Below are 26579 nucleotides of genomic sequence, written 5' to 3' on the forward strand. Positions count from 1 at the left end.
TCGGTCGACGAGTAAAAAGACCAAGAGAGAAGGGAGAGAAAGTGAGATACGCACACGCGGCCCAAGTAAGAGATTGATCGGCACGACGCACGTGGTCGACGTGAATAATTATTTTTCAAGCAGCCGTCCTTTTTTGGCTCGAGAGGCTATTAAGGCTAAGAGTGTATGAGAGGGAGAATTTGTTAAAACTTGGCCGGAGCGCGACTCGAGCTTGTATTATAATATACCAAAAATTAGCTCTCCGACGTATATATATCGAGAAAACACGAGCTCGAGAGTTGTTAATTGATCGGAGAGCTGCTGGGGCGCACGAAAATTATGAAAAAAAAGCAAAAAGAGTGTAAAAACGATTTCGACACAAAAATATCACGAGAAAAATGTTGTATCTATCGAGAAAACACGCTCGAGAAAAATGTCAAACAGAAAATAATCATTAATATACTACTCGAAGATGACACTTGCGCCTATAGCTACTTTTCCGCTTTTCGAGTTCTCGAATAGGTTCGAGCCACGAAGTCAGCTCGCTTTGTACCAATTTGATAAAACATGCATTCGGCGTTTTGACTTGTTAAATGTTTTCTCGAGTATGAATAATGACGATACCTATCCGGTCTGATACTGTATCATCAGTCCGAGTGTACGTATACACGCGCGCAGAGACACACACAAAGACGATATTTATAGACGAGGAGCCAACGAGACATGTCTCGATTAATTTTTGCTATAAACACGCTCGAAATTGCTCTTAAAAAAAGTGTCTCTTGCGTAGTCGCGTTTCGTGGAAATGAAGAAGGATGAGATGCATTAGTGCTTTGGAAGCTGATGAATTTCGCTTCACTCGCGTCTGCGCGCGCGCGCGCGTATGTGTGCGCGTGTATTTTTCAACACCTATAGTTGCTCATATACCGGAATCCGAGCGAAGTGAAAGAAGAAAAAAGTGGGATCTATTTTAAATTCAACGCGGGCCGAGAGAGCCTTCGATTATTATACGCGCACGTATACACGAAAATATCTCGCAATTCTCTGTCCGGCGTTGAATCGGTTCGATAGCGAATCGGCGAAATGATTTTTCGAACAATAAACATGCGATTTATCAAAGCATCATTACGTTTCGGGACAAGCCTGCAAATGTGTGTTTGGCATCGGTATAATACACGAATTCGCTAAGCGGCGAACGTCGATTCTCGTCGTCGGCGGTAGCGCGACACATGTTAATTCTCGCGCCACACGCAGCAGCGAGAGAACGAGGCGAGCGAGCAGCGCTATTTTCGGGTAATCGAGCGAAAATCATTAGCAAACAATGAAACGTTACAATGCAGACGAAATACTTGTCGTATAATTATAGCGAGACTCCGTGAGTCGCGTGTGCTTTTCCGTCTCTTTGTTTGTTTGCGACCAAAGAGTACGAAAGTAAGAAAGAAAAAAAATTGGAAAAAATCGCCTGGCTGTTGCTTCTTCAACAATGATGAAAAATTAAATCTTTCGAAATTTTAACGAATTTTGACAAAAAAAAGGAAGACATAGGAAAAAACACAAAAACATTGCGCATAAATATTGATGACAACAAATTTATTCTGGAAAATTCATTGGAGCAAATAACAAATAAACAACACGATTTAAAATTGGTCCCGGAAAGATAAATACCGTCACTTTTTTAAAATATATATCCGTCCCAATGAGTACATGAAATCTCGAGCATAAATGTATGCACATACGCAAGGGAGAGAGAACGTTAGAATGTGTGAAAAATAGTCAATTAAGAGCATTGCTCAGGCGCGCGCGCGCCTTAATGCCACTAATTCGGATTTAATATAATATAATCGACCGCAATTAGCGGCGCCGATTCTCTTTTCAGCATCTCTCTTCGCCCTCGGTTTTCCTCTCTCTTTCTCTTATTCGCCTCCGCGTGGCGTCAGTTTTCGCAGTGACTTTTGCGCCGTGCTGTACGTGATATATAATGTATATAATCTAGGAATTGCCCGCCTACTTTCATAAAACCGCCGCCGCTTGCACTTGCGGTGCTGGTGGCGGTGGTGGCGGCGGCTAATTTAACGATTATTCAGCGATATTAATCGTATTTATTCATTTTTTTTCTCTCGCACTCTCCTTTGCGCTCTCCTCGAAAAAGTTACGCAGAAATATATATATAAATTATGGAAGATTCGCGGAGAGCTAATTGGTTTTGTAACTTATTTTTCATTTCTATCTATCTCGACTCTCGTGCTCGACTGTGAAATGAGTTTTCATCGTTACAGTTAATTAAAAGTAGATCAAAGAACATCCATACACGCGCACTAATATACTACTTTTAATTAGAAATTAGATATACTTTGAAGCACATCGAAGCTACTGCTGCCTCGTGCGCGATGCCTTTTGAAATTGCAATTATCGTAATGCCGAAGCTAATATATACCCGGGCTCCAAAGATCCAATAAAGCTCCCGAGAGAGCGCAAATGTAAACTCGCGCAGTTGACAAGCGATGAAAGCGGACAGCTTGATTTCATATGTACTATATCCCGGAGCCTGCGCGGTAAACACATGCACCGGTTAAATATGAATTAAGTTGATTATTTACAAGTGATACACATCGAGAAAATACAGGAAAAAAAAACTGGAAAATATATCTACGCTAGTGCGCGCATTATTGTCGTGTGTTGTTGTTTTTGTTGTTGTTTTATGCCGCTCGTGCGCGGGAGATGATTATCAGCGCGACACGTACATGCGCATTTTTCTCCGTTTTCCGCGGGATAGTTTTCTGACACCGCTGCCGTCGCTGCTCCGTACTCGGAATTATTTATTCCGTTTCGAAATCGCGCTATAATTTTCAACACGCGACACAGACTCACATATATACGTGCTATTATCTCTCTGGTTTTTTCGCCCAGCGTGAGAGAGAGAGAGAGAGAGAGAGGCAGAGACATTGTGTGCGCGAGAGCGCCAATTTCGACGATTTTCCGAAAAACGATGCCTATCTACGGTGCAATTTTATTTTACACTTCTATATTATTTAATTACAGGTACTGGTACGTCGTTACGGTTCGAATTACAAATAAAGACAAATTTTTCTCCTGGTTTACTGCAAAATTTACACGTTACCCTATAAATCCCCGAGTACTAACGAATTTTGGTTAAATTCGTATCATAAACATTAGATCAATTATCAGCGGCCGTATTATGATGTGCCACGCCACGCGACAAAACGTCATTGTCGCGCGTAACGTGTTAATTTTATAAAACCTGCACGTATATCCTACATACATACCCCATCGATTGTCATGCTTTTCTCTTTGCCTCGCTCCCTGTATGCGTGCCTCGTCTTTCTCGAGTAATTGAATACACGTTAATTATTGCAAACTCGCTTTTCCGCGCTCACATTCTACTTCGATGTTTTATCTCGACGCTGTACTCGTTATTGTTCGTCCGCTCATTTATTTTAATTAAACAATCAATCATGCGTTTATTCGCGTGCGGACATGCGTATAATAATAATAATAACAACAACAAGAACAATGTAATGACAATAATAAAATAATAAAGCCCCGCAAAAGTGACGTTTATGCGCGTGGATTTTCAGGAGCGAGCGACACGAAGTGTGCATTATCCTTTTAATTAAATAATATATACACCTCGCGGCAATGTAACACGTCGCGCATAAAAATTAGTTACATATTCATAAACGTCAAGTCGCTGCGTTGCGTCGATATACTGTCAAGATCTTGGCTAATGTCTACTTTGATAATTTAATGTACAACAAGTATATGATCATCGTGGATGGTTGAAAAGCTCTTTAGCTGACATAAAATGAAATAAAACCTTTGTGTCTCTTGCGTGCGTGTCTTTTCCTGGTGCACTTTGGCATCGCGTAATGTAGCAACGACTCATTCCTTAGTGTGCATAAATATAATTCTACTCGTTCCTAAAGCGCACGCGAGCACAATCGTTTGTTCGATCCAATTAATAAAAATGTGAACAGTCGTTAACTCGTATGTACAGCGTTAAGAGCCGTTTGAAAGAAAAAATAAAGAGAGAGAGAGAGAGAGAAAAAGTGGAAATGGAAAATAAAGAATGGGTGAAAATAAGAAGAGCCCGCTGAAGGCGCCGGGCATCACGTGTAACGACAAGCGAGACATGCTTATACGCACACACAAACACACACACGATATATTCGTATAAATGGGTATTGTAATATAATAAGAATCAGATTAGCATTGAATGAAAATGGCCAAAGCGCAGCAGTGGTGCAGTAGCGGCAGCAGCCACGGTGGTCCACAAGGATGATGTACTTAATATATTGAAAAACGAAGGCAACGCGCGACTCAAGAATGCGAGAGAGAAAGAGAGAGAGCTGCGGACGTTTGTCCGTTTGTCTCTTTTTTTGGTCGTTTTCGCGTTACACACTCTATACCTATAATGTAAAAGCTCGCTCGAGCGCATAAATATCATAAACGTATAATAGAGCGAGACGCTCGTGTACAGCCCAGCGTTGGAGTGAATTTTTAAATTAATTTTCAAAATTAAAAGTACCAACGTACTCGCGTGCCTAGCACGCAGTACTCCGTATACAACTTGCAAAGACAAATATTTATATACTTTTCTACTGCGTTGCACATTATATATTTGTATTTTTATTTTAACTTTCGTAACTGCACACATAACGCGAGTACCAAGTAGTATACACACGTAGCACTTACACACCTCGAGAGACTTTATCTAGTTTCTATCTGTGTATACGAGGGACGCAGGAGGGAGAGAGAGAAAAAAAGAAGGAATTTGCGTGTATAAAAGTTTTTCTCTTTCTAACCCACAAGAGTGAGCTAGAAAGAGAGAGAGAGCGAGACTGAGACAGGGGCGAAAAAATGTGGCTCTACATATATTGCCGAGGAAAACTTTTTGATATTACACGCCGATAGCGTCTCCTAATACGAATGCCGAGTATGTGTATTACAAAATGTTTCTATATACGTGCACCTTTTGTTCTTTCTCGAAGACAACAAATAAAAATAAGAGAGAAGCACATATAAATATAATCGACGTTTCGAAAAACCTTATGGGTATACGATAAATGTGCAGCAGCAACAGCAGCACACGTTACATACGCGTCTCATTACCGCCTGTGCACAACCGACAGATAGAGAGAGAGAGAGAGAGAGAGAGAAGAGAGAAAAGAGCAACGATTTTCAACATTGCGCATTTGCACCTGCACCGCGTGTGCATGTTATAAAAGGTGTATATGCGTGCGCACACGTACCTGTATACAGTACCTACTCGAGAATATTATTATTATACGAAAAAGAAAGAAAGATGCGTGAACGTAAGCGCGAGTCCTGCTATCTCGACGACGAATCGCGCGCATCGTCCGCCCAGTTCTGCGTCTGTGTCTGTGCGTGTATGTATGTGCAGTACGCGGTACACGTACATGAGCTTAACGTTGAGAGCTGACATTAATCAAACCAATACCTCTCTTCGCCTTTTAATTAGACTCCACTTCGCGTGAGCTGCTGCGTATATACGCTTGCCTGTATTATATAGGTGTATGCGTATAATCGTTTATCGGTGCGAGCGTATATTTATGTGTCGGTGTACGTACTTTATGTACTGTATATCGAACGCAAACTGCACAGCTGATGCGCGGCAGGACACGTTGAAAAGAGAGAAAAACCAGCTGAAATCGGTATACGTATGCGATGAAGATATAGCATGGACAGGTCGCTGCCGCGTTGAGTACGTTATGAAGTCGTTGTCAAAAGTCCCGGCTCTATTTCGATCGGAGTCGATTTTTCAATTCTCAATATGCCACGAGTGATATTAATTTGATTCACTTCGAAATTTCGAGCGTACTTCGATATGCACGAGGAGAAAAGTACAAAAACCTCGAGACAGCTGCGCCACCGAAACGAGTGCAAGAGCCGAGAGCTGCGCGCGTGTACTATTATTATGGCATCGAGCGAGTTTAAAGTCACGAGTTAAAGAGTCTTGAAAACTCGGACACGCGTTAGCTTTATGATAAATGTAATTCGCACGTTCGTATATACGTCTAGTTACATTAACATAACTGTCTCGGCCGACAGTAGCAACAACGTCGTCGTCGTTTTCCTCGACTTGGCAATGATAACTGGCACGTATAAGCTTGCGCGCTTCGGAACAAAGCAACCGAGAGAGAGCACAGAGCAAAGAAGCTACATTCTTCGCAAGTCGAGCGCAGCTTGTAATCGCTGTAGTAATTTTTAATTTTTTACAAGCTATATACCAATGTAGAGACTCTTGTCATTCTGCTCGACTCACTGTCTGAATCTGTGTGCGCGCGACATTCATTCGACGAGGGCAAGCAGCCATACATCGCAATAATAGTTTATATATTCGGCTTTATATCTCGCAAAAATATTTATGTATAAACACCGTCACCAGAGCTTATATACCCGCCACTTACCCATACAGGCACACACACACACACACACATACGTACACACGTATAATACACGAACGTACATTTATATACCTAGTACTGTATAGCCGGTGCTGGCAGGAATACGTATGATACGTGACTCGCATAATGCGCACTTGCTCGCCCTTCTCTCGCTTTTTTCCTCTCTCTCTTTTTTTATCTTCCGTTTCTTGCATTTCTTCTTCTGCTGTGCGACACACATATTGTGAAACGAGGGAGAGAAAGAGAGAGAGAGAAACCCGGAGCCATTTCCAGGCGTACATAACAATAGTTGTGAGCCACGGACCACCCGCGGCTACTACTCACCCATTAAAAGCCCGATGTACTCTACATACGTATATGTGCGTGTGTGTGTATGCGTATACGTGTGTTTGTATGTGTATGTGTGCACTCGAGTACGTATTATTGCGAGCAATATAGAGTATATAAATATGTGTGCGTATATGTGCCGTATATGTGGCATTTCACGTCAAGTCTCCCAGTGCCGCGCGGCGCGGCAGAATTAAGCCAAATCACTAAATTTGTGAATCGCTGTAAAAGTACTAAAATGCACCTAGAGAAAAAAACGAACCCATGGTTTCGATGGGAAATCGCCTCAGCTTTCCGATGGTGAGGTCAGATTTTCCGAAATTTTCCGCTTTACCCGTAAAAATCGCTGGGAAAACTTTAAAGTCGATTATCTCGAAAACTTCATTTTTAAGATTTTTTTACATAGTCTAGATCGAAAGATCAGGAAATTTCCCATCGACATAGACCTTTTCCAGAGAGGCGTTTTTTGATTTTAGCGAGATATAGCGAGAGAAAGAAGAAAAAACGTGGTTTTTTCGCGCGCACGGACGGTCGGACGCCACTAACCGAACATCTATATCTATATCGATGGAAAATTTCCTGATCTTTCGATCTAGACTATTTAAAAAAATCTTAAAAATGAAGTTTTCCAGATAATCGACTTTAAAGTTTTCCCAGCGATTTTCCCGGGTAAAGCGGAAAATTTCGGAAAATCTAACCTCACCATCGGAAAGCTGAGGTGATTTCCCATCGAAATCGTGGGTTTGTTCTTTCCTCTAGGTGCATTTTAGTACTTTTACAGCTATTCACAAATTTAGTAATTTGACCGCGCGGCACTGGGAGAGTTGACGTGAAATGTCCCATATATAATACACTCGCACGCCTTGGGGATGAGAGTTCGATGATTTGGAAAAAATTTTGGGTGGCTGTGCGGCGCGCGTTTTGCTGCCGCCGGTGCGGTAAATTTCACCCGAGAAAATCACGCGTAATTGCGAGGGTCGGGAGACTCTAACTCGATTTGGCTCCAATTGAGATTGATGACTCCGGGGGCAGCGAGACTTTTTATATACAAATATGCGCGATATGCTTGTGTGTATACGAATGCAGCAGCCCAAAAAAAGACACATAAAGATATAAAGAAGCAAAACATAAATTCATTAAACACCTGCCGCGACGGCTGTTTTAGGCTTGCTTTATACACTAACTCGCGCGAGCTTCGCTCTTTTTTAAAACTCAGCGACAAAGGCTCCTTTTTTCTCGTCTTAATCTTTCCTCGTCGTCGTCGTCGGCAGCGGCGGCGAATGAAAAAAAGGAAGAAGGAAAAAAACCAAGCTCGCAAAAAGCGAGAGTAGTAGCTTTCCGGGCATACTGCAGGAGCAGGATGAGAATAAGTAGTTGCGTTATATATACAGAAGCTATTATACGGAATTAAGAAGTAGCGAAGAAGAGGCCGAAATACGAAACTCTATGGCGCCACTAGGCTTTTTAAAGTACCTCACTTATACGCGTTTAATGCGACGTCTTTACCTCTCTCGTCATTCTGCCGAGTGTTTATATATATTCGGCTACCGAATTTGCTCCTTACTGTTAATACGTACAATATGCATGATAAAAAGTGAATCGTGATCGTAATTTTTAACGTTTGATTCAATTTCTCCCTTGTTTTTTTTCTTATCCATAATACAATGTGGCACAGAGCAGTTCTAAAGAATCAATTTTAATTTTTTTTTTCATTCGCTTTCCAGGGAAATCCATACGGACTGAAGGACGCGACGAGTATGGGCATGACTGCGGATATGGGCGCAGCGGCAGCCTGGGGTACAGCGGCTCTACAGCCAGCGGCCACTGGTTACTACCCCTATGATCCGACCCTCGCCGCCTATGGGTATGTAAATTTCTTTCTTCTTTCTCTTGCTTTTTTTTATATGCTCGGGACTTTAATACTCTCATTTTTTTTCTGCTCGTTAAACTGGAAACTCTTCCGTTCGGCCGATAATACAGTTATAGTCATGATATATTTTGAAAACATTCGCTTAATTACAAAAAAATCACTCGTCGACAGGGCGATGAAAATAGTTGCTCGCTCCAAAAAGACGATTTATCGAGGCCGTCTCACAAACGAATATATATCATATATATATTTTTGCGTGTGTGTGTGTGTCGCAGCACCAGCACACATAAATCATTTTCTCTCGCGGGAGAGAAATGCGGTTGCGACGTGCCTAATCCCGAGACCGAGCTACTCTATAGCTCTTGGAGCTGCTGCGTATGCGCGCGAGAAAGTTCAGAGAGCCTGTCAAGAAGCCGTCTCGCGCGCGCACGCGTGCTAGTCTCTTCCGGAAAGAGGGATTACAACAGCAGTAAGTATGTGTCCGAGCGATATATGGCGCGAAAAATTCGTCGGATGAGAAATCGCGAGCGCGCGCGAATATCGCATGTGTGTGCGCGTGCGCGCAAAGGCAGAGAACGATGATGGACAAATTGATTTACGCGTACTTGAAAATGTTTTTTTTTGTTCTTGGCATTTTTTGTATTTCTTATTTTGTTGTAGTATAAGCGACGAGCGAATTTCGTTATGAGAGTTTAGAGTTTCACACGGCGTGCCAAGGTCGAAAGTTGCTATCGTAAATTTTTCGGGACGGCCGTCCTTTACCGCGTTTATATACTCGTGCGCGTGGAGGGAACAGGAGAGAGAGAGAGAGAGAGAGACAAGACACACGACTCTAATCCTTCGGAATCACAGAGTAAGAGAGCAGGGCGAGAGCGACTTCTCCTCGACTAATTTAAATTAAAATCAAAGACCGCATAATCTCTCTCTCTTTCTCTCTGCCTCCTGCGCCTCGTTCACGATACACGTTACAACGTATACGAGGAGTCTCTTAGCCCATGCATATAACGTAACCCCTTTTATATCTTCGTTTTATATACAAACGCGACACTTGCTGCTCGTCGTGATATACACACAGACAAAAGCTTTGATCGCGCGCGACACTTGCTGCCGGCTCATGAAAAATCCAAAAGTAATCCGTCTAAGCTCCGTATAGTATCGAACGCGAGATGAGAGCGAGAGAGGGTTGAAGTACGATCGAGTTCCCGTCGCTGCTACTCTATTGGCGTCGAGGTAGCTTATACAAGCCAAGCTACTATGCAGCAGCCGTGTAGCATGGCTATACAAAATGGCTGTGGTTCGGAGAGGATGTTGTAATCCTGCCACGCGCGCGCGCGCTCCTGTGCTCCCTTTTCCTCGACAAAGACCGAACATATGTATGAATAATAATACGCGGATCGAGCTTTTTTATACATAAAAGGAGGAGGAAAAAAGGTATATCGTATCGGTGTGTCGTCGACGCTTATACATACGACGTTCGTTTCGAGATTCGATCGATTTTATATTATCGATAGCCGAACGAAATTTTGACGTTACGCAACGCACAATCGCCATCGCCGGCAAATAATGTACAATCAATTTCGTAGGCTACAGCAGCGTACTATACATGTATAGAGATCGATGTATGTGTGTGTGTACAGGAGTTGTGTGGGCGTGCGAACGATGTACAATATAAAGGCACTTATATATAAGTAACTGCGGTGCGCGATCGCTTCACCGCTCGCGCGCCTCTATACATTATTCCATGGTAAAATTTACTATGTACATTCATTGCGTAGCTTAGGCAACCAGAGTATGCGAATCCGCTTCTATGCGATATCGGCTCTCTCGCTCGCTCTCTCGCACGCGTGCACACAAATCTACGCGCACAGCCATAGATTTTACACACGAGCACTTACACACACACACGCGCGCGTAGACGTACTATAAGAGGGGCTTTATTGATTGGGCTTCCCTGTATATGTCGCGCAAGCAGCAGCAGTAGTAGTAGTAGCAGCAGCAGCAGCGGGGCTCTTTGTACGCCTACTCCGTGCTCGACTGCCACAGGTGCCTTGCGCCTCCTCCTCCTTCTCCACCACCTCCTCCTCCCCCGTCGTGCAGTAGCAGCAGTATAGCAGCAGCAGCAGCAGCAGAAAAGCACACGCCTGCGCGACCCCTCAACGTATAGGAGGGTAGTCGTCGAGCGCCTGTACGTTGTACGTCCCTGTATATATAGCTATATACAGCTCGAGCTATGTAACCGAGCTCACTCGAGCTTCGCACACAAAGAGATTTATGAACGAGATGTATGTATAGTTGTAAGCTTTGTTTTTAGCCGCTCATTGGTTTATTTATTTTATCAGAGGGAATTGCCTCTCTCTCTCTCTCTCTCTCTCTTTCTCTCTCGCAAGCTCGTTGTTGGCAAGCTCGACCGAGGAGAGACTCGAGCTTGCGGCTCTTTTTTCGCCTGCTACTCGATGTGTGTACAGCGAAGCTTTCTGTGTCCGTGTGTACCAGTCGAGTAGTAGCAGCTAGTATACAGTCTCTGACGCTTGTCACCGTGTTCCAAGTGTCGCCTCTACTTACTAACGTATACCACTATACTTTTTGCCACTCGTCAAGTATAAACGAGTTTTTGCCGAGAAATGCATACGTTACACACATTGTGTCGTCGAAACATCGAACGCTAACGCAAATTTCTCTCGGTTATTCTCGTATGCATTGATGTATGATACGATCGAAATATACATACTCGTTACACTCGTTGGCTTCATAGTTTTAAACGCTCTTACGTATTTATTATACACACGGCGTTAAGGGCAAAATCTCCACTGAATATTTCAGTTGCATTAAAAGCTAACAAGCAAATCCCATAATCATCTAAATGCTTCTCTCTCTCTCACTTGGAAGTTTCTCTCGCTCACCCCAATTTGTGACACGGTGTTGGGCTTGAATGCAAGGGGCTGCACACTACTGTATACACGTAATACGTCTGAACACGCATGTGTTGCTGCTATATCACATATACACACACATACAACGAGACGCATCGAATGCTCATATCTTTTAAAACTACTCAATGTCGCGTATCATTCCTTGGCCACTGAATTCACTACGTATCAATTCGATCTCGCATGGTGCAGAGTATAAAATACATAATGCGATATACGTGTGTGTGCTGACGAGCCTATAGGACTCGACTTCATCCAACCCTCGAGGTGGCGACCTCTGCCATGGGGATTCGAGCTTTTTATCAAACCTATACCCCGAGCGGGCTGCTTTTAGGCGCGTCGTTCTGTGTATGTGCGTGCAACAGCAGCAGCAGCACCAGCAGCAGTGGTAGTAGTCATCGAATGGATGTGACGTAAAAGCAATGCAGACAGCTGCCTGACTGCCTGCCTGCCTGCCTGCTTTCCTGCCTGGGCGCGCCTAAAGTGCTGCTTTTTGCTCGACACCCACGGAATATAAAGCGAATCTTACGCCGCAGCGCACGTATATATTTTATATATATTATATATAGCGGAGTTCGAAGTCACAGTTTCGGAGAGAAGATTATTTCAAAGCTCGTGTCTTTGTGCGCGCGAGGCTGCGTACGAGACAACAACTTCACAATGACGCTCGAGTTATAAGTTAGAAAATTTAGAAGGAAAAAAACAGGTATAAAGTGTGATTATAGCGAGACGAGCGCTGCCGGGTTTTAATGAAATGTCATACTGCTACAACTACTGTGCAAAGCGAAGGAATACGAGGAGCTGCGGTTCTGTCGTCCACACATATATAATAATAGTATATGATATGTGTGCATGCGTACGTATCGTAATAGGAGCATATTTTCTAGCTTTACCCGCTGCTGCTCTGCATGCGTGTGCGCGCGACGCTTGTTTAACTCGAGCATTATGATACCGACTACGTGTAAGTGCTTAACAGCAAACTCAAACTTCTTTTCGAAGACTTTGAAGTTCTTAATAGCTTCGTATGTAGCTCTATATCGATTCTATTACACTTCACCAGCTCTCCTCGCGTCTGTACATGCGCATAATATAATATAGCTCGGGCTCGTATTATACTTGGTCGTTTTTACTTCTCTATTTTCTCGAGGCAAACTGTTCATATATATATAGACGAAGATATCTATATTATTATATTATACGCACGGTGACTGTACTGCTGTGCTAGCACTGCAGCCCCGGCGAATTTTCTAGCTGCGGCTATGATCTTTATAGACTCTCTTGGGGCTATTATATACTCCTTGCTTGTGGGAGTGATTTATATGTGCCGCCGAGTGTTATATGTATGAGCTGCTATATACGGGTGTGCGCGCACGCGTATTATTTCATTGACCACAGCAGCAGTAGCAGCTCTTTGCGAAAACACCCCAAAGTACGGTTATGAATTTTCGCTTCGCTCGCGCCTATTCTTCTTTATACCTACTTCCTATACTACTCGCCTCCCCTTCTATTGCCCAATAGTGGTGACTCTTAGCCCGATATATAGAGCGTGCGCATTCCTGCGCAATTTTTTCCACCCAGAAAAAGGAGGAAGAAAAAAGTATATCTTGATCACTCTTGATTATTTTTCTATTCTAAATCACGTTGACACTTTTTTGCTGCTTTGACGTACCCTTGCCACGCATCCTGGTGACACTCGTGCGATACACGGTTTACACAACGTCGTATATGTACGTGAAAAAAGTATTTCTTCAGACATATATCCTCGCACGCATACGTATATGTGCGCGCTTCGTGTGTGCCAGGCTGAATTTCCGAAAAGGAAAACTTTTTACCTACCCCACGACGCTAGGCGTATTTTTCTCTTACCTTTTTTTCTTTTTTTTTCTCTTTTCATCGTGTCAGCTCGAGCTCAGGCGCGTTTATACATATAACTTTTCTTTGTACTCGAGGCCCCGTGTACGCGAGGACTTTATTGTTTTTGCAAGCTCTTTTATTATCATCTCTCGGGTGCGCTCGCGCGCGAGAGAAACAGAGACACATCGCCGAGCGCGCGACGCGCGAGCATAAATGGGAGATTTACCTTTTTCCTTTTTTTTCTCCTGCGTTTTCTTGTTATTGTTATTTTTTTCGCGCGCAAAATCTCAAATTTAACGAGTGCGTGTGTGCGTGAGTGCGTGTGTGCGGTGCATTCGTTTCTTTTTTTTCGCACCCGGAGCTCTGCATACCGTACCCAGTGTGGCACGTGCGTGACGAGCCATATATACCAACGCGCCGCACGCATAATAAACTACGTTATACATACGCTGCGCGAAAAGGGTGTTGCTTTTAATTATGATAATGGCGAAACGTATCGCATCCTGACGTTCAATGCACACACACAGATACACATTTAATATTTATTATTTTTATAAAACGCGGGAGCATTTTTTGCTCTTTATATTATATCTGCGGGGCGCGCGCGAGTCATTTTTGATGTTTCACCGCGAGCTCGCTCGCTCGCGTCGGATGTGTCTGCGCCAGCGCGTATAATGAAAAGTATCGCTAATCAACTTGTCGTCGTCGACGGAGAGAGAGAGAGGTTTTATTAGTGCCAAAAGAAACACGGAGAAATAATAATATATCCTTTCCGATCTTTATACGCGCGCACACGATCGATTGAACGATTGTGCGCGATACAAAAAAGCTTGAAAGCACAAATCGGATATATTACATATAACCTTATATACCGAAGCGGCGGGGGGAGCTGATATTTTTCGGGCCCGCACAGATCGAGCAAAGGAAACCGCCGCGGCCTTTATGTTCCACGCGCACGTGTAATATAGCATATAATACACACAGAGAGAAAAGAACCGGTCGTCGAGCGCGAGTCGTTGTGCAGCAGCGGCGGCGGCTGAGAGTTTTTCGCAACATTGGCGGAAATGGGTAAGACCTCCGCGACGTGCGTGTGTAATTGGTCAGAATGTGTGCGTGAGTGTACGCGCCGCAAGAAAAATCGTCGGCTCGTTATAAAAGAAAAAGAGAGGAGACGAGAGATATCATATAAAGAACCGCTCGGAGAGCAGAGCAGAGAGAGAGACTCGAGATCCGCGCGCGCGCGAGCGAGACGCTCGAAGGAGTTTCTTTTATACACGTATCGTTGAGCTGTGCGCAGCTTTAATATAACGTTTCCAAGATGGATTCGATCGTCACGGTATTATAAATATATTTATTTCGCTTTTTTTGGTCTGTTTGCGTCTTTTTTTTTTGGTTAAAAATGTATATCCTTCTCGTTTACCGCATCCGATCTTTATTGAATCATCTCTCGATATTTGATTGAGTTTTTAACGTTTACAAAAGGATGAAACGCGAGCGCGGCGTATCGAGAGCTTGACGAAGCCCGCAACGATTTTTTAATTATTTTGAAACTTTTTTGTGCGTGCAGCGTTGACCGATGCTCGTCGTTGTCTCTACCATGGTACATATATAGAAGCATATATATGCTCATCGTCCTTGTAATTTTTTTCCTCTCCTCTATCTCTTTCTCTTTCTCTCTTTGTAGCACGCGCAGGGCGCACAAAAAAGCGAAAGTTTTATTCGCCCAACGCGAAATATTCATCTACCCGCTATACGTGCCTTTTATTTTTCAATAAAATGCCGCAACGAGCGCGGCAGCAGTAGCAACAACACACCCACACGGTTGCGGATAAAAACCAGATATATACGTAGCCATGGGTCGCTTCGAAAAAGGGGTGTTGTGTATTGCGTGGGCTGCTGCCGGCCACTACGACGACGACGACGACCATCGGTCGAAAAAAAGTCATTACACGCGTGTACGTAACGACGCATACGCTTTTCTCATCTAGGATTTCTCTTTTCTCGAAAGCTCTGCTGCTGCTCTGCCACGGTCCCGCCTCGTCATAATATGCGAAAATGTTCGTATCACATGCTCGCGCGCGAGGGAAAAAATGAGCCGGTGCGCGTTGTTACCGTGCCATACGTATACGCGTAGAGACAAAAATAGTTAATCAAAGCTCTCTCTCTCTCTCTGGCCTGCGTGAACGACCACTATACAGTGGTCTCGTGCTTGTCCTCGTGAGTTTTCGCGATGTATGCTCGGAGGGTGCTATAATGTACGAATGAGAAAAATGAAACTCCTCTAGAATTCTGGATAGATGTGAAACATTTCAATATTAGAGTCTACCTTTACTCGTAAAATTTTTTCCGCGCCCCAACATCGAGTTCGATGTGTCATGGCTGCACTATACACAATATAACATCGGAGCTACCTTTAGCATTTCTCGGTAGTTTTAGTTTGAATAAACACGCGTACAATCGACGTGAAGGCAACCCTAGGATTGTTCATCATCTACTATGTGTGCGTGTGTCAGTGTATGTAAGCAAAAGTTGTCAGAGGGAGCCGCTCGTCTCTCTCTCTCTCTCTCTCTCTCTGTCTCTATTGCAGCGCGGCTGCACAGGCGCGCAGCTTACGTAATTACGCGCCTTGCGCCAATATTGGCCAACCTTTCAAGGATCTCCCAACTGCTGTGTGGCTGATGCTGCCGCTTTGACTGATGTGCTGCTGCCTGTCTATGCATCAATGCCGATGTTGCAGCGGCGGCAGCAGCAGCAGCAGCACTCCTCTTCTCGAGCATCACACAGGACTCGAGTTGTGCGATCTCTCCCTGTACTGCAGTGCTTTGTTGTACACGCGGTAGTGAGTGTACACACTTGTTTCCAGTCGCAATCTGCGTGTATGTACGCGCGCGTAATGCGACGATGAGAAAGCGAGATCGAAGAAAAGCCAATCGGCACGTAAAGTACGTATCGAGTTTATAACGTATAGTCGAACAACGACACTCAAGTATCGATTCAAGGAAAATATAGAGATGTATAACCGATACTTCAGGCTGCGGCGCTTTAAGAAAGCTCGAGGCGCGTGGCAATTAGCGCTAAAGTCGAAATTGGTTAATCGTCGAATTCATTAAGGACCTTACCCCCGAAGCAAATAATTCGAGTTCTCTCTCTCTTTCTTTATCTTCTCACTGCGGCTGTTTTGCTTGACAATGGGCTAAGCCCAACGCGCATGCCTTATATACGCTGGAGAATGTGCCAGGCGCGCGTCTTTTATATAAATCGATGCCATCGTCGCCTCGACTCTCTCTCTACTACTCTTCGCCTCGTGGAAGAAATCCACGAGCCACGCCGCGCCGCCTTTCTCTTGTCCCTAGGGAAGTTTAATAGAGGGTGAAAAGCCTCTGGCGTAACCGCACTGCCAGTGAGCGAGCGAAAGACCTTTTTTCACGTTACTTTACTCGCGCGATGCTCTCTTTTTTTCTTCTCTTTCTCTCTCTTCCTTTTTTTTCGGTGGAGAAAAAAGACTTACGCGGGAGGTTTCTCTCCACGGTCATCGCTGTGAGATTGCCTTGCGCGCGGGCGCGTACGCGTCTGCGGTGTGCGAAGAAAAAAGAGGGAGGCGAAAAAAAAATTGGCGTTATAGTGTGGAGAGAAAGTGAGTTGTGCGTGGTGGGTGGGAATTTTGAGAGAGAGAAGCGAGCCGCTGCCGTATACGTATATACAAAAGTAAAGGAGGGTGACGATGAAAGTGAGATCATTTATTTTCCGCGCCCTCCCTCAAGGATGAGATTATTTCATTTAAGTTTTGTAATCGTTTTATCTTAGACTCGTTTACTTGAGTAAATATGCCGGTGTAAAAAAAAGAAGAAGAAAGAATATCGGATCGAAACGTTGCGCTTTGTTTACCTTCGGACAGTGCAGCAGCAGATTGGCCATATAAAAAAGGAACAATCACGGTGTCTGTGCGTGTGTACAATAATCTTCGATGAATGAAAAATCAGAGCACGTGAAAAAAGAAGAAGATTCGCTCGCACGTGCGAGGCATATTTGTTTGATTTTTGTGTGCATTCAACACTCGAGCTGCATGGTGTATAGCCGATACAAGCCGTCGGTGGATTTCCTCTTTCTCGACACCAAGCGAGACTAGCTCGTTTTCTCAATTCTCTTATTCCCCGCGCTTCTCCGTCACTTTTTTGTCATACATACTCAACAACAGCAGCAGCAGCAGCAGCAGCAGCTTGGCTAAGACAAAAGCGAAAAGAGGTTTCTTTGTCGTGCGCTGATTGATAAAAAGGAAGAAAAAAATTCTAGAGGTCGTTTTGGCGTACATGTATGCGGCAGCAAACTCACACGCGGCATTTCCAACGTTTGTATCGATTTGCTCGAGATATTATTTGTAAAATCTAGCACTTGTATGTATCTCTCGTATAAGCACTCTTGAGAGACGAGAGAGAGAAAGAGAGAATAGCACTCGACTCGAAGCATCCACTATCCTCCCTCGACAAAAAGAGAAAAGTATATAAAAAAGAACAAAAAAAGCAAGAGAGAGAGAAGGAAACGGGGAAAAGAAACAGCTTATCGTCGAAAATTCCGTTCACTTTATACACCAGAGTTCTATATACACTCTCTGCATCTCATGGAAAACTCTGTGTGCGCGCAGCAAGCCGCACGAGAAAGAGAGCGGGAGGGAAGCAAAAAAATTGCTCGCACTATACACAGAGTGAGAGTGAGTGAAATCGATCGGATCGCCATTTGCTGTATACCCTACAGGGCACACTAGAGCGATGCGAATCACGCTGCTTCTACTTCTACTTCTGCTGCTGCTGCGGCAACGGTTTATTTGCCCCTCTCACTCCGAGAGTGAGCGAGAGAGAGAATCAACCCCTACTGTACGACGACGACGACCTCTTTCACCCTCTTCCGGCTTGCGTGTGCTACGCTATGTGAATTTCTCTCTCTCTCTCTCTCTCTTTCTCTCTCTCGTCGTCAGATGAGATTGCCCCGCGGGCTTTTAGTACGTGTGCATGAACGATACTGCTAGTACTACTATGTATATGTGCCCCGTGCACAGCACATCGGAAGTAGTGCTTGTGTGCGCGCGAGCTCTTCCTCTTGGCGCGCGGCGGAGTAGTTTGAAATTTTCCAGAAATAATACCGCCTGCTGCTGCTGCTGCTGCTGCACTCACCCCCACGTATGCATAATATAATATTACAAAAAGGGGAAACGAGCAATTTTAGGCTAGACAAATTATAATGACTGTTCCATCGGTCATCAATGATATGCACGATACGTTAGAAGGAACAATTTTTGTGGTTGTTGCAATGTGTCAAAAAAAGAGAAAATGTAAATGATACACACAATCGAGCTACTTATATAGTATATAGTGCGACATAAAGAACGACAACGCAAAAAAAAGAAGAGGCTATAGGGGAGAAAGGAAGCGACGACTCATACATACACATATACAACCGTGTGTATATGTGTAGCGAAAAAGCTCTAAAAGCTAAAAGAGAGAAAGATACTGCGGCGCGCACGCGAGCGTGCATACGCATCTAGCTAAATCCCATGGGGGAATCGCGCGCGTCTAATATAATACCCGAGATGTACGTGTGTGTGTGTGTGATATACAACACGTAGAAAAAAATAAATTCGTCGACAAGAAAATGGCGCATACGGGGGCGATAAAAAGCGCCCATGTTTTCTCAGATGCACCCCGTCTCGTGCGCGTAGTTCCTTGCGACAATTAACTCCAGATACTGATAATCTTTCATGTACATAATATACACGTGTAAGCTCTCCGCAAGCTGCATCTAATCATAACAATTTTTTTTGCAGGTACGGTGCTGGCTACGATCTGGCGGCGCGGCGCAAGAACGCCACGAGAGAGTCCACGGCCACGCTCAAGGCCTGGCTGAACGAGCACAAGAAGAATCCCTACCCGACCAAAGGCGAGAAGATCATGTTGGCCATCATCACGAAGATGACGCTCACACAGGTCTCGACGTGGTTCGCCAATGCCCGGAGACGGCTCAAAAAGGAGAACAAAATGACGTGGGAGCCGAAGAACAAGACGGACGACGACGACGACGCGGCCCTCAGCGACTCCGAGGACAACAAGGACAAGGACGACATGCAGGGCGTCGTCGACCAACAGAGGCATCACGGCCATCACCAGCAGCACCAGGACAACAGAATCGGCGCCGACGATCATCATCATCATCATCACAGGCGAGGATTAGACGACAATGGTAAGAGATATAGAGACGTTCAAATGTACTTATGTGTAGTGTAACCCGAAAGCTTAATTGACTCAAAAATAAATAGCCGACCTCGACCGCGTGTACCTATATATAATACGTGTACAGCATGTCCAGCGTGTTCGGACACACACCGTTATACGTATGTATCACCCTGGAATGATACATTCGATTGCGATGATCACCTTCCTGCGGCAAGGCAAACACGGGCCGAGATTACACTTAGCACTTCTATATATCACTGCTGGTCTCACTCACTCTCTGTCTCTCTCTCTCTCTCTTTGGCTGGCTCGTACAGTTAACGAGAGTTATAGGGTTTTCGGGAGCTTTTCGAGGCTCGTAGCCGACCCCCTGTACTATACGCACGCGGTGCGCCCAGCCTCGTCGGCGGGCAATACGTCAAAAGCCATCTGCCCGGGGTGTCTCTCTCTCTCTCCCCCGCACTGGTGTGCGGCAGGACGCGACCAATCGGCCTGACACCAAAGTCACGCGCACCGATATTATCATTGAGCTGCTCTGCTGATGCTGCTGCTCCCCTTTGATATTGCCGTTAATGAAATAATCGATCCCTGTAGCAATCCATAGCAGCAGCGGCAGTAGAATGTGTACATTTCCTCCCCATCGTATCCAAGGCATGATCTCCCTTATATATAATAATACGTGACTGCCCTTCGACCCCTCAAAGCTCAGTCAAAGCTCTCTTAACCCGTTCTAGCTAACTCTCAAAATGAACTTATTATTCTAGTTAGCCCCGCGATTGAATTTTCCAATTGGGGAAAACACGCGTAAATTCATTTCGTCTCCGTGTACGTATTCGTTTATGTACGTGCAAGGTGCAGATTTTTCCGATACATCACATTATCTTGCATTTCTCTCTAACTGTATTGCTTCGGTGCACTCGCGCATCCACACAGACGTATAAATATGTTCGACTGTCGTAAAGGGCGTACACACGTATATTGTGGGTAAACACCAAAGTGACGGGCTGTGGCTCTCCACAGCTATATAACACGAAAAGATTAATGGCCTCTCTCTCTCTCTCTCTCTGCGTATGTATTGCGACTTGCGAAGTTGCTGCAGCAGCAGCCCCCTGTAGCGCGTGCGACCTGGTGCGTGATTTCCCTTACTCTTTTTCTTCCTTTTTTTTTCTTTCTTCATCCTCGTTCATCCTTCTCTCTTACTCTCTCGCGCGTATGGATGTGAGAGCAAAATCGATCGGATGCTCGAACGCGCGCCGTACATACGGCGCTGAACGTAAAAATATTAGTCTGATAAAATGCCTCGGAATCGTATGCTATTAGTTATTATACGAGCTTCCATTGCTCGCAGCAGCGATATACACACTATAGCCGCGCGCATTATATACAGCTGGAGATCGAGTCTCGCGAAAGCGCGTAATATTTCTGCGCCTCGGCTGCGGTGCGCGCAATGTCTTTCTCGTGTATGTAATGCATATATTGTGACTATGTACGAGGCTTGTGTGTGTGTGTTGCGTGTGCGAGATGTCTTGATTTAGTCAGCGCGAGAGTTAACGTATGCGTGTACGTACGGCGCATTATGTGCGTTATTTATATTATTAATTTGCGAAGATACGTCATCGTGTTTACGCTTTTGAAAATTCGGGTTGAAAATATTGATAATGGTAGAATTGGAAATTGAACGATTCGAACTTGCGATGCCTCCTTCTACTTGTCATAGATTTTTATTGCCTTTGATAAAAACACATGGACAGTTCATCCAGCTAGCTGTCAAATCAAGTTAAAAAAAAAAAAAAAAAACGAGAAATCTCGTGTCGCAAGCTCTACCAGAAAACTTATCGCAAAAATTCCTGCCCTATATTGTAGACACAGAACAAGCTCGAAGCGATAGGCCATACACGTTATTACAGGAGGCATGGCGAGTGGCCAGTTGACTGTCTCGGTAGCAACGCGCGCGCGCATATAAAGACGCGCGTTTCGCAACGACGCGACATGGGCGAGACCACAATGACACGGAGCAAGGTCCTAAACGGCTCTCCGCTGCTGCCCAATAGCTACGCACGCACCACTCGCTAATGTATCAACGTATAAGCCACAACGGCTTGGCTCGCGTACTTCGCTCGCTCGTATATGAAACGCTATAAATTGGCGCGCGGGCACGACTCCGTAAGGAGCCATCGGTTTCACTCGAACGTATAACCATGCCCGACCGTGCACGCATATAAACACACGCACTATAGTATGCATCGATTAAATTGTTAACGTCCATCGAGCGATTATTGTTATTATTTTTACGAGGCCAGGTTGGGCGCCGCAAGCGGGGTCAATGCAATATGGCGAAGGTTGAAAAGTTAAAGAGCCACTTGTGGACCCGTCCCGATATACTGCGCGCCAAGAGTATCTATTTAGTTGTCAAAAGAGCCATAAGCTCAGTTCTCTTCTATACACACACAAGAGAGCTGCTGCTACTGCTTACTTTGCCCTGATGCTGCTGGGCTCTCCATTACGGGCTGCTCACTTGGCAGGCGTCAAGTCGGGAGCGCGCTCTCTATTTCGAGCCTCGGCTCTGGCCGCCACTGACGCCCTTCTTGGGGGAATTATCGCCTGACGAGCCATCAAGCAAACCCTCGTCGTCGTCGTCGTCGTTCTCGAGCCTCTTAATGAAATTCTCCGGCACCCCGCTTTGCTGCCACTGCTGCTGCTGCTGCTGCTGCTGCTGCTGCTCTCACTCGACTGGTGTAGGTAATACCACCCTGCGGCAGAAGGTCCTGCCGCACGCGCGAACTAACCTACGAAGCAGGGTTAGCAGTGGTATAGTAGCGCCTCCAGGGAGGGTAAGCAAGACACAGAGAATCTTTCGAGCCCGGAGAGAGAGCTTATAGGAAGGAGAGAAGCTAGGCTCACTCGAGAGTGAAATCTCGCGCCAAGTCCCATAGCATAGATATTCGCCTTCCTTGGCCATGAGTTTAGACTCACACTCCCTTTTCACAGCTTCTGCCCCGCTCGCTCGCAGTTCGTTAGATTAGGACGTGTGTGTGTGAGTTTGTGCGCGTATAAGTTCGCCGAGGGAATCGGCTTGACTGCTCTATTTCGCCCTATATTCTCGATATATTTATACACACGCGCACGGAGACCGCTGCCGTATCCACAACACAGGGGCCACTGAATACACGTTAATTATTAATACCTGATACGTATGAGATGTGTGTTTTGAACTCATCGAAAGAATTAAGATCCGCGTATACCAGAGCGTGAACTTGGATAATACCAAGCCGACACGCCCGAGTCTTAATGTTCTTTCGCTGTTAACTAAGTGGACGCGTCTCGCGCAACTTGCTCATATCTCTATACATTTAGGAGAACTGGACGCAGCAGTACGAGTACTTTCGGCATTGAATGGGGACTTTTGTCCGCTACACTTACCCTAGCTCTTTTTTGTCTTCAGCCCTCCTCGCTCTTAAGTTTATACACCGCACACAAGAAAAACGCGCCAAGAAGTTGAGGAAAGTTTGTTTGAACTTTTCTGTACCGTGCTTGATAGGAAGAGAGAGAGAGAGATAGCCAGAGTCGAGGTTATATATCACACCCTGAGCTCGAGAATCTTCGAGTGTTGTACTCTCCGTTTGACGACTTCGGCGGTCGATACGCGTATTATATAAACTCGGCTATACGTATACAACTAGAGCGGTAAAATGCAACCGAAAATATTTTTTTTTCCTCAAAACTACCAAATATGAGAGTAATCTAACGGTTAAAACTGTTCTTGTGTTCTCGGTTGTGGTGGTGGTTCTCTCCTCCCAAAGAACCCATGCGTCACGTGAAAGCTGAACACATGCAGCACGACAAAGATCTCGACGACGACGACGATCTGGACCTCGAGGACGATCCACGTCGGGTTAACGAGCAGCAGCACTCCTACCACCACTCGATCCACCACCCGCTGCACCATCATCATCCCTACGGCCCGACAGACGATCATCATCATCTCAAGGACGACGTGATCAAGTCCGACTGCGGCGCCGGTGTGCCGATCCCGGCGACGAAGCCAAAAATCTGGTCACTGGCCGACACAGCCGCCTGCAAAACGCCGCCACCGCCGCATCACCAGTACCACATACACCACCATCCGCAGCAACAACAGCAGCAACAGCAACAGCAACTGACCCCGCAGCAACAACACTACAATCAACAGCAACAGTCGCAACATTTGCAACAGCAGCAGCAGCAGCAGCAGCAGCAGCAGCAGCAGCATCAGCAACAGTCTCATCAGCATCCCCACCATCACCTGTCGAGTCAATCAAGCCACCATCACTCGCAGCAACCTTGGCTGGGTAGCGGTGGCGGCGGTTCCGGCGTGGGGGACGCCAGCGGTCTGGGTAACTTCGCGCTGCCCAGCTCGGCCTCGATGAGCCCGTCCAGCGCCGCGACCGCGCCCTACTCGAGCACGTCCGCGCGCTACGGCGGCTTCCTGTCCTCGTCCTCGGGCGGCCAGCTGCACTACAACCCAAACTCGACGTCGGGCTCGAGCGGCGCCTCATCCTCGGCAGCGGCGGCGGGGTTTCCCGAGGTTGGTACGGATACCCCGCCGCAGACGCCGCCCAATATGAAGGTGGCTACGCCGAACGGCGTGATCCAGGGCCCTCCGACCGGGTACTGCCCTGGTGGCAGCAGCAGTAGTAACGGCAGCAGCAACAGCGCCAGTAATCCCGCCGTCAATCCCGGTCATTACGGCTCGGCCTCCGCCAGTCACGCCGCGGCCGCCGCCGTCGCCGCGAGCTACATGCAGCAGGCGCAGGGCAACGGCGCGCTCGGGCCCGGTCCCAACGGCAACGCCGCGAGCTACAACTCGAGGCTGCAGAACTCGCCGCACAAGGACTTCGGGGCGGTCACACCGACGCAGAACTCGATGCTGCATCAGCACCAGACCACTGCCAGTCTCCCGCCGACGGAAGCCACCACCGCTTTCAAACCGTTTTACAAAGGGTCGGTGTCAATTCCTCACTTTTCCCAATCAATTTTCCTACGCGATAATTCTCATACTTTATGACTGAACTTGATTTTCACGTATCGTGTTACAGGTCACAAGCGGTTGGCGGTGGTTTCGTATCACCTGTCTAAAACGACGCTGGGATCAGCGCAGAGAGATTCACGGCCGTCTACAAGGTGTGTAACACATATTTTTTTACTTTCTTTCCCTCAATATTTTATCTTGTATTATCAATAAAAATCGATTACAAGCGATCTCTCGCTCATTCGAATTCCAACCGAACCCTCGATGTCATCCATTATTGCAAAAGCAACATTAGGCGTGTCGGAGAGAGAAAAAAAGAAGAAAAGAGAGACAGAAATGTTTCGCAACCGATGATATAGGAGGTCGACCGGAAAGTCAAAACGGTACTCTCTCTGTTATCCGATCTGCAATCACGTGGACACTTTACATACACACGTATTGGTGCGTTAACGAAAAGGTCTCAAAGTTAAATCTTGTCTCGTCGTTGTCGCGGACACCTCGAGAAGACAATCGATAAGAAATTAATATACCTCAAGACAGGGTAAAGGGGGGCATGGTTGATTGGTCGTTATATAGTCCGTCCGTCTTCGAAGCTCCGAAACGAGAGACCTCGAAATAATAGCAGCGGCAGCCACTCCATTGCGTCTTGTGGGTTCCCCACCATTGCCCGGAGAGCCGAGTAGAGTCTCCTTCGTGCACGAGAGCAAATATATATGCGTATATAATACATGTATACACGGTTGGGTTATACGTGTGGGCAGCCTGAGTAAGAAAGACGCGGTTGCGAAGAGAGGGGCTATCGCCACCTTCCTTGACAGTAACAAATGGACGAAGATTTCAATCGCTGAATGGAATCAACGTGTTCACTCTCTCACGTTGTAAAATCGTGGTTGAGCAGTGGTCCTGTATACTCGTTCCGTCGTGCCTCTCGAGAGTCTGCAGCGAATATACACACACACACACGCGTGCGCGTGCGCAGAGACACACGCAAACCGTATATCCACGGGTGTTTGTAATTTTCTCGTTCTGCTGCAAACTCATTCAGCTTCTAGTTGTTGCAGCCCCGTGGCTCGTATAACACATTCTCGCGCCCGTTTGTCCACCGATCAGTCAAAGCTCGACTCTTTGTACCTTTTTTTTTGTCACGCGTTCAGCATTTTCTCGAAACGTCGCGCGATACGTGCACGCTAAACTAGAAAGCATATCGCTCTACATAACTGCGACAGAAACGACTCGCCGCGAGCTTCGGCCACAATGAATCATTTTAACGCGCCTCGACATTTGGGAAAGTTGACAAGTTGCAACTTTTCTCTCTGGAGTTTGATATTTTATCAGTTTCCGACGTTGACGCAGTGTATATGATATATATTTTGCGCCGAGCCGAGGTGTAAAACAAAGTTTTATCCCCGTGCCGTGTAAATTTAGTATCTCTCCTCTTCTCTCGATTCTCAACGCGGAGCGAGCGAGAGAAGGAGAGCTCTCGTCGGCATTACATCCCAATTAGTTACTCGAAGCAAGTTAAACAGTCAGCGCGACAACAATCCTTTTTCGCAGGCGGCATACAGCCTCCTCTGTATATAAACGCGAGCGCGGCGGGGCTGTATTACGGGAGAGAGAGAGAGAGAGACAAACCGAGCAAAGGACCCCAAAGAGACGTCTGATGGACGAGGCCGATTAAGCGCATTGTTACAAAGCGTACCCCCGAGGCGCGAGTTATTTACACCTGAGGAGAAGCAGCGGCAGCTTCTCCGCCGATCACACACGTATACCGCCGAGCCGAAAATTCTCCTGCACGCGTTTTTACCTGCTTGCGCACAAAGTAACAAACAGGAAGGACGAGTTTGTGCGCGCGAGGAAAAGATTAACGAAAAGAAACAGTAAAAAAAGGAGAGAGAAAGAAGAAAAAAGAATGAACGAAAAAGAAGAATGGTATAAAACGGCAAAAGAGAG

General features: G+C 45.9%; 1 protein-coding gene across 1 annotated transcript in view; it reads left to right on the forward strand.

The window, feature by feature from the left end:
• Positions 1-26579, forward strand: part of LOC106649595 (homeobox protein caupolican-like) — a 49831-nt gene that overhangs the window by 17452 nt on the left and 5800 nt on the right. The window contains exons 3-6 of the mRNA XM_014367064.2: positions 8477-8616; positions 19219-19631; positions 23422-24601; positions 24697-24781. Of these exons, the coding sequence (XP_014222550.1) occupies positions 8477-8616; positions 19219-19631; positions 23422-24601; positions 24697-24736 (1773 nt within the window). The 3' untranslated portion in view covers positions 24737-24781. The remainder of the gene's footprint in view (positions 1-8476; positions 8617-19218; positions 19632-23421; positions 24602-24696; positions 24782-26579) is intronic.

The sequence above is a fragment of the Trichogramma pretiosum genome, unplaced genomic scaffold (assembly GCF_000599845.2).
Source record: "Trichogramma pretiosum strain Unisexual culture from Peru unplaced genomic scaffold, Tpre_2.0 scaffold43, whole genome shotgun sequence".
NCBI classification, from domain to species: Eukaryota; Metazoa; Arthropoda; class Insecta; order Hymenoptera; family Trichogrammatidae; genus Trichogramma; species Trichogramma pretiosum.